Source organism: Leuresthes tenuis, unplaced genomic scaffold (genome assembly GCF_036924035.1).
Source record: "Leuresthes tenuis unplaced genomic scaffold, fLeuTen1.0.hap1 SCAF_19, whole genome shotgun sequence".
NCBI classification, from domain to species: Eukaryota; Metazoa; Chordata; class Actinopteri; order Atheriniformes; family Atherinopsidae; genus Leuresthes; species Leuresthes tenuis.
Genome location: NW_027325373.1, coordinates 11135361 through 11144087, shown reverse-complemented (window position 1 = coordinate 11144087; position 8727 = coordinate 11135361). Strand labels below are relative to the sequence as shown.

Genomic DNA, 8727 nt, shown 5'->3' with positions numbered 1-8727 from the left:
TTAAGGATTGAGACAGAAATGCAGCTTTCTATGAGCTGGGTCACAGTCTCGTTAACTTGATGAGAACTCACTTTACTGCCAACCAAATCAAGCTAGCAACCTGCTAATGTGATTGAGTCAAATGTTAACGGGCTGACTCAACACATGAGGAACTGCGACCAATTAGACAAATGGACTTGACCGACTGAGCAGTGACGAAGATGTAAAAAGGGAGAAAGCTGGAGGTCGTTAACATTCATCTCTTTACCTTTTAAAGATGTGTGAGGTGTCTGGGGATCTCCAATACCACTAATTAACCCTTAACATAAGATCAATGACAAAAAGGCAGGCGTGTAAAAGGTCACTGGTCTTTGGTTTAATTGGTATTACAAACTCTAAAACAAGGCACTGTGTAAATGAGGGAGAAGAGAAAGGCATAGAAGAAGAAATATGATCAAAAAAAGCCATCATGATGTGGTTCGTGGAACAAAGACAGGTCTGGGCGTTGCTCTGATATCCCCCCTACTCGCCACCACACAGCTCCAGCAGGATTTTGCGGTAGTCACCGGATGTGTCTCCCTGAGCAGCGAGAGAAAGATCTGTGAGACTTCAAAGGTCCATAAATGGGAAGGACATGGAAAATAGCTAATAAAAGCAAGCTGATAACTAATGTGGTGTCTTTATTCAGATCAAAGCCTTAAAAAAAAAAAAAAAGCTGTTATTACTCATACAGATGGGACGGCAATGAATAGTCTAGAGTCTCCAACATCACATAAAGCTAGAACTGCAATTATCATTATTAGATTACAGCTGATGTATTGCAGAGCTTTTGCTGACAACAGTTTCTCCCCGCCCCTCACCTTGATGAAGGAGTGTAGAGTCTTCCCATACATCTTCAGAAACTGTGCCTTAATGTCCAACATGTCGATCTCAGCCCTGGAGACCATTATTCTGATGAGGACACTATCAGTGGTGCCCAGCCCCTGATGGGAAAGAAATAAATCAGTTTTCATAAGTAATTAACCAATTAGAAAAGAGACAGCAGAAACAGTGTAGAACAGTAGATGATATATGTTTATATATGTTTATATATGTTTATATATAGAGAAAAACACAAGCAGCATCGAAAGTTTTTACTTTATACGATGGCAATTAAACATGCAAAACATACATAAATGTCATATTACAGATCTATTCATAAATCACAAGTCACACTTTGTGACCCGTTTACCTTCATCGATTTGTATAATCGCTCTGCAAAAAATGCTGATTTGTTCCTCATGCACTTCACTGCAGAGCAGAAAAACAAAGACATAACATGTTATTTCATTGTATTTCAAACACCAAAGGAAAAAAACAGTAAAAAGTCAAAAATTGTTGAGTCAAAAATAATTGTTTTGATTCAAAACGATTAATAAAAAAAACATTAGAGATCAATCTCAACAGAAGCGTTACTGAATTCGTATTCACTGCAGTAGAACTCTGTTTGGGGGCTTTTGGTGACATCTCTAGTCCTATGGCAGCAATTCAGTGAGTTTCCACACTAAACTCAGTACCAAATAACATTCAACTAACCAACCGCTTCCAACTATTCCAACAGTGAGCAGAATGTCAACAAAAACTGACTGAAGTGATTTGTTACCTACTCCCGACTCCATTTTTAATAGAAAACAGTACAAAAATATCTAACATAAAGTGTGCTGTATTATATTCTAATGCTTGTTTCGATGCCAGTAACATGTTTCAGAATGATCATCTCAGAAGTAGGTCAATAAGCATGTCAACGCTAAGAAAAAGAGAAAAATGGGTAACATAGCTGACCTACTCATTACTAAGTCAATGCCAAACCACATTTTATGGGTACTAAAATAGCCCAACTCTGTCGTTCGAAGTCCAGGTGTTAAAACTGACCCGACTGCAGTTCCGATCTGTAACCCACTGAAAACATTGATGACACAAATAACACAACAGAGGAGGCTCTCATCTATTCAGCACCTGAAGTCCTATCTCAGGCATCTAAAGTGCATTCTGTTTATAACTTTAACACTTTACATACTGAGTCAACATTTATGAAAAACAAGGTCAAATTTGCTTTCTTTAAAATCTGATTCTGAGTCTCTATTAACATAAGCTTGTCTATTAAGTGCATGGCTGAATTGATAATAATTGCCATTAGAAACCAAATTAAAGAACATGTCACTGAGGAAACAGACCTATAGCCAGAAAGACGTCTTCCAGGCAGCCAGACATCTCCCTTTTAATGCTATCTTCAATGCTTCTCCCTGAAATCTTCTGATACTCCTCAAACACTGGAAGGACAAAGAGTATGATTAATGGGGAAATGTAATGCAAGATGATAATTGTCAACTGTGTCACAAAAAAAAAAAAAAAAACAAATATATATATATATATATATATATGGGAAGTGTTTGCTCAGAAAATAGCCATAAGGGGTCAGTAAAATCCCAGAACATAAGTCTTCTCATTTCAACAACAGTACCTCTCAGCAGATGGTTTTGGTTCCTCACACACAGCACAGTGAGGAATTTGACCTCATCTGTGCCCCATCGAGCCTCTCCAGCCTCATAGATGTCCTACAATTACAGGCATTTAAAAACACACGTCATTCAGTCTATGATACCGGGAGGTTTGACACACCATTTCATCTGGAGACGAGAAGCTTTACCTTGGCATCTTTACTAGCCTGGGCCTCGTCCACACTGTTGCCTTGATCTCGTCCGGCCTGCAGCGCAAAAGAAACAAAACACATGACCACACTAAGGAGAAGCTGAAGAAAAAAGTAATAACTGGTGTTTCCATGATAGCTAAATGACTAATTCTTCCACTTCCCTAAAGAAACATCATCACAAGTTCTTAGTGCTCTTGGTTCAATACAGTGCTTTGGGTGGTGCTGCAGCTTCTCCGCTCACACACAGCTGAGAGATGACGACAAAGACAGCATTCCCAAACAAAGTGCCAGATAGAAACTACCCTCATCACTTTAAATGCAATGTAACCCTCAGGAGAAAGAAGTACACACATCACGAGTACTGTGGCCCTATCCATCACAGTTGGGAACATGTTTAAATGAAACCATGAAGATGGACAAATTCAAATGTGACCTACAGTATGATGACATCATTATTTTAATATACAGCTTCCTGTGTCTGAAAATAGCGTAGTTTTGAATCCTAACGCTCTTCTACTGTCCGCACTAACAGCCCGATAAATGACTACAGAGACCAAAGCGGGCAGAATCTGTGGGTTGATGTTTGCTCACCGTGAGTAAAGAGACCAAAACTCTCTGAAACATTCCAGATGTGTCCCCGCACACAGCCTCTTCCAGGCTCTTCTCATATTCTGTCAAAAGTGACCAAAAAGAGCGTTTACAGTTTAGATTATTGGACAGTACTGAGCAGATAATTGACAAACACAGCCAACTACTGTATGCTACGTTTGTCTCTGGTTATACACGCTCAAGGACACTAAACTTATAGCATATGCAGCATTTCTGGTTCCTCAAAATGCTGTTTAATCAGCACAAACACATATATGATGACACAAAACATTGAACCTTAGCAGTTTAACTGTTTGTGGTGTAAATGTTTAAAAGCCCATTTAAAAAAAAACACAGCTATTGTCTTTCAAATCACAAAGGAAGAAATCAGCACACAATAAACCGCCACACAGAGAGCCTTTTGTAAATAATTTACGAAATCCACTGTTTTCAAATAATGAGGCCGAGTCACTGCTGCACAATATCGTGTGTCATAGACAGCTACAGGTAGGGAGATATACAGGGACGTGTCAGCAAGGCTATTCAAAGAAGCCACGCAGTTACCTTTCTTGTAGACTGCATTGATGGCTTGTATTTCATCGTTGGTCCTTGAGGCCAAAATATCGATGAGGCAAGCCTCTTCTGTTCCGGCCCCCTGTGACACATCAGGACGCCATATGTTGAATGAAGGGTACACAGTAGCTCAAACTGGAAGCCCGGGGGCGGTCTACCTTTTTGTTATTGTCAATGAATCTCATCAAAGACAACAATGTGTGAGTTTTACTGTTGGTAAATTTCCCAAAGAGGATATGTCAAAAATAATTAAAGAACACAGCACCAAATCAATTCTTCAAATTTCACTCAAATAAATTCAACAGCACATCTGCTGGGGACTATTTTTAGATGTTTGTTTAAGGTGTATGCAGGACTGACCTGATATAAACCCAAATCCATTATTAACTCAATGGTTCTTTATAGAACCAAGGCATTAATTACACATGGATTTGGCTGTTCTACATTGGATTTGGTCTTTTAGGGATATTTGAGAGCAGTAAGAACAATGTACAACATAATCTGACAGATCTTGTAATGACAAACTAAGGGAAAAGGGATCTCTGACCTTCATTGCATTTCTCAGCTCATAGGCATCGTACACAGGCGGCAGCATCAGCAGACCCAAGACGACACTCTTTAAGTTGCCGCTCAGTTCCGAGGACAGATCGTCTGCCAGGTCCTGCAGATGTGAAAGACCAATTAGCAAGAGGACAATCGTTCCCAGTTCTCTAATAAATTCATCGAAGGAATCATCTGTTACTAAAGCCGATTTTCTTTGACATCAAATTCAATTACAGTGGTGTCAGGAGACCAGACTTCACACGTTCCAGCAGCACACGTTTCCCCACCAGAGGGTGTGGTTTCTGGAAAGAGTCTTGTGGAACAGAGGAGCTGTTCTGCACATCTCGCCTGTGTAACCACATGTGGGTGTCACCGTGTGCAACATGACTCACTCTTTCTGCCTGCACGGATTCCACTCCCAGCCTTTGCTTTTCCCTGCAGCTCCCCCAGTGCCCTCTCAGATCATTTTATTGATCTCTTAACGGTCGCTACGCAGTGAGATAATTGTTATCTCATTAGGTCAACATAGTAAAATCCCAGACTTCCCTTTCAGTTAATATATTGATCCCCTTAAATCATGAAACAAAGAAACACTTCTGTGGACTTCTGTGCTGCAGAAGAGAACCTTCCTCTTTCCAACAGATTAGAAGGCCCTATCTGTCTTAGTCTGTTTTTTTTTTTTACAAGTGGTCATTTCAAAGTTATTTCTGCTTTACAATCAATGGTTAACTTGGACTTTATCTGCACAGTGTAAGGACCACACCTACAGTGATATGATGAGAGCACACAGTGGAATAAGCAATCCAGAGAGGACACATAGTCAAGGCACGATGTTCTGAGTTTTCAGTTAATCTTCGAGCTCTGCTCAGTCAAACCTCTCACCTTCCCAACAGTTTGCTTGTAGGCCTCTTTGATGCGCTGCCTCTGCGCAATAGTACGGTGCGCTAGAACGTCGATGATGGCTGCCTCATCCGTGCCTGAAAGGAATGTTGTTCTACAATTAATATAAAAAAAGACATGACATTTGTACATTTGTGCTCTTGCAACTCTGCTTTAAGAGCAAGAGTTCAGCATTAAGGCGTAAGACACGAAAACAGGCATCGGCGCTGGTCATCCTAACACACAGCTTGTTTGTTGCTGTTGCCACAGAAACCATCTGTGGTGCAAACTAGAGTCAGGAGAAGATGATTAGCCCAGTAAACTCTAACAGCATCAACATTCCTCTCCATAAGTTTACTGATGGAGAGAAAAATCTCTCTCCTGTGTCTGAAAGCTTGTCAGGAAGTAGCTCTGTACCTGCCAGCATCGTGTCAGAGCAGCGTGACCCATCATGAGATACGTTTGCTGTGGTCACACCTGCGTGACCAGCAGCATCGAGACTAATTTGTGTCTTTATATCAGGAGCAGAGAGAAGGCAAAGTACAAGGTCCCAGAATGAGTAGACTGTGAAAATGGAAACTTAAAGCTGCCGTGGCAACATGAAATTACTTTTTCAAACTTTCCTGCAGATGATGGAAGCGACTGATTTCTTTTTTTTTTTCCACCAATGGAGGCCTGACCATAAGAGTTAACTTGAGATAATGATGGTTTGTGAATGACTGTGTGGCTGGGTCACTCACCGGCTCCCTTCATGGCTCCCCTCAGCTTCTGGGTATCTGCCTCGGCATCAAAACCAGCCGCCTCAGTCACTGTTCCACGGTTTCCAATCTGTTCATAAATTACATGATTACAACCGTTCATCTATCAAACAGATATAAAGTAAGCAGACAAAGCACAAAGTTTGATCAGTTACTGTATGTATGTACTCAAGTCATTAATGGAAAAAGTAGTTTAAAGCCAACTAAGGTCTATCATAAAAATGGCAAAAGCTCATCTTTATGAATATCTTCAGTAAAAAAAAATAAAAAGATGCAAAGTTGTTTATGGTTTACTGGACATTTTTAATAATAAAGGAAAGAAAAATCCGATAAATCCCCTCTTAAAACCTAAATAATATTGTTTATGCAGAATGTAGTAATGGGTTAATCTATTAATGGGTCACACGCAGACGTTTCTATTTTCAAAGTTTAAGATGTGTGCAATCACTTTTTGAGACATTCAATGCAATCCATCTTTAGGATGCACACAAACGAGCAAACCAATGCGTTTTTCCCCAGCTGGTTAAACAACTGACGGTTCAACTGAACTGCAGTTTAATATCATTAAAAGACAGACAAGTGTTTTGTTTTTTTAAAATGTTAAGCATAAACTAAATCTAAGACCCACTGATTCAAAAGAACATCACCACTTAAATCTAACTTATGCCCAGTTCCCAGTGGAGTGAACCTCTACCAATAATGCAAATACATGTAAAGGTAAGAATATCACTGTTTTCAATATTCACGGTGGAACAGGTGCTGCGGGATTAACTTACTGCTGCCATTGTAGGAGGAGAGTGGAGTACCAAAATGGAGGTCTGGAGATCTGAAAAGAACACGTAAATAATGCTTAGATGTCAGCGCCACGCGGATTAGTTTACAATATAATAAAAAGAAAAGGATGAACAGAGGCAGTAAACTGATTCAGGTTTTGAATGTAGCCCTCATAAACCTTTAATCAATATTTTATCTACTTCATTATCTCAAAGAGGGTTTCCATCACGCTCATTTGTTCTGTGGCTCTCTTGTGTTCCAGGGGGAAATCTTGTTAAGCTTGTGTTTGTTTGGACACACCTGTAATTACCCCTCTGTGGAGAAGCCTAATGAGGTTCAGCTCGTTCCCGTTTCCCTGTCTGCAGGGATCGGCTGACCCACTCATGTAGCCATTACAGATCTGTCAAAACCCATTCCGCTAAATGCATCATGTAAAGCTACAAGTGAGCCATTTAAAAGATAGGAAGACTAAAAAAAAAAAAGCTCACATTTTACAATGGAGCCATTTAGGTAATACACATTGCCTGAATGGTTTGTGATGTAAATACAGAGTATGTGATTCCTAGATACAATTCATTCATGTTTTGACCACAAGACACTGCTCGTTATTTGTGAGGCAAACGGCTTGCGACACTGCGAATGTGTACATAGTAAGTGACATTTCACAAACAAACTTTAGTGGTGACCCTGAAACTGACTCTCTGATCTCTTGTAATTTAAACATTAATGACTATGATTTGAATTCACGTTTGCAGCTTTCATTCTTCAATATCACATGATTGGATAACGTCAGCAAGTTCACAAAAAAAATGGGGCAATGTTACTTAAAGGGGTCAAAGATCCGAAAAAAAAGCCCCGAAGAGCTTATTGCAACTGAAACATATTTACCGAAAGTGCGAAAATATGAGGTCCAATCTCCAAAAGATCAAAGACACCTTGAGACTAAAGAAAACGTATCGAGAGTACTTCAGGAAGCGGGTCTCTTGACTGTTAAGTTTGCGTAAAGTTAGCGGACACACCCTGCAGACGAAAAACCTGCAGCGTGTCGGAGGTCCACTCTGACTAAGTCAAACACTAAAATACGACAACAGGCGGAATAAACGACATCTTACCTGAACAGAAGATTATTTACTCAGTCTAAAGCCCAACGACAAAGCAGTGTCACAGCACCCTGTGGTTTATAACTACAGTTGTACCTACGTCCCACCCACTTGGATGCAAATAATTTCAGGATCCTCCTTTTCACGAGCACGGTAGGGCGCGCGGTTGAGTTTAAGCTGCGTTTGCGGAACATCCTCCTGAGTTGGAAATTGTATAAACTTGCATACAGTTCACGAGCTTGAACACGCCCCATTACAAAGAAGGTGGGATGCTGAATAAAATCTCAACAAAGACAAATGGAATGATTTTTTTTAGTGTCAAAAATCAATATTTTGTTCACAGTAGAACATAGAAAGAATATAAAATAGTAAAAGTGAAACATTTTCTCATTTCTGATTAAAAACATTGGCTCATCTTGAATTTGATGGCAGCAGCAAGTCTCAAAAAAGGTTGGATGGGGTAGAGAAAAAGCTGGAAGAGTTAGTGGTACTAAATTGGAACAGCTAGAGGAACATGTTGGAATAAATTGGGTTAGCTGGCAACAAGTCAGTAGCATGGGTATGAAAACGACGCCTTGGAGTGTCTCAGAAGTAAAAATAAATAGAAGTTGAAAAAAAACTGGATCAACAAATTGAAAAGCTATTTCAAAGTCATGTCAGAAATCATTCTCTGTGAACACAGTTCATTGTGCCATCAATGGGTGCAGGTTAAAGGTTAAAGTGCAGATTCTATTGTTCAAAGAAGAATCCATATGTGAACATGATCAATAATCACCACCTCTCTTATCAGTGGGGACATAAAATTTATATAGTAACATTTGTTGCCAATAATATATGAAAATGT

At 39.8% G+C, this 8727-nt stretch overlaps 1 protein-coding gene across 1 annotated transcript; it reads right to left on the bottom strand.

Annotated features, from left to right (window-relative positions):
* Positions 1 to 333: 333 nt before the first annotated feature.
* anxa4 (annexin A4) lies at positions 334 to 8014 on the bottom strand. Its single transcript, XM_072371351.1, has 13 exons — positions 7896 to 8014; positions 6786 to 6835; positions 5992 to 6079; positions 5255 to 5349; positions 4377 to 4490; positions 3821 to 3911; positions 3260 to 3339; positions 2666 to 2722; positions 2480 to 2573; positions 2193 to 2288; positions 1211 to 1269; positions 840 to 962; positions 334 to 558 (listed from the first exon to the last, which is right to left on the bottom strand). Exons 2-13 carry the CDS (start codon positions 6792 to 6794, stop codon positions 502 to 504), a joined length of 963 nt encoding a protein of 320 aa, XP_072227452.1. The 5' UTR covers positions 6795 to 6835; positions 7896 to 8014; the 3' UTR covers positions 334 to 501.
* Positions 8015 to 8727: the final 713 nt, after the last annotated feature.

Bases quoted from the DNA above. Each gene is read 5' to 3' on its own strand.
- anxa4 (XM_072371351.1), bottom strand. The intron at 3,340-3,820 runs GTAACTGCGTGG...CACTTTTGACAG, and splicing joins CAATGCAGTCTACAAGAAAG to AATATGAGAAGAGCCTGGAA. The intron at 1,270-2,192 runs GTCTGTTTCCTC...TCTGCTCTGCAG, and splicing joins AGACGTCTTTCTGGCTATAG to TGAAGTGCATGAGGAACAAA.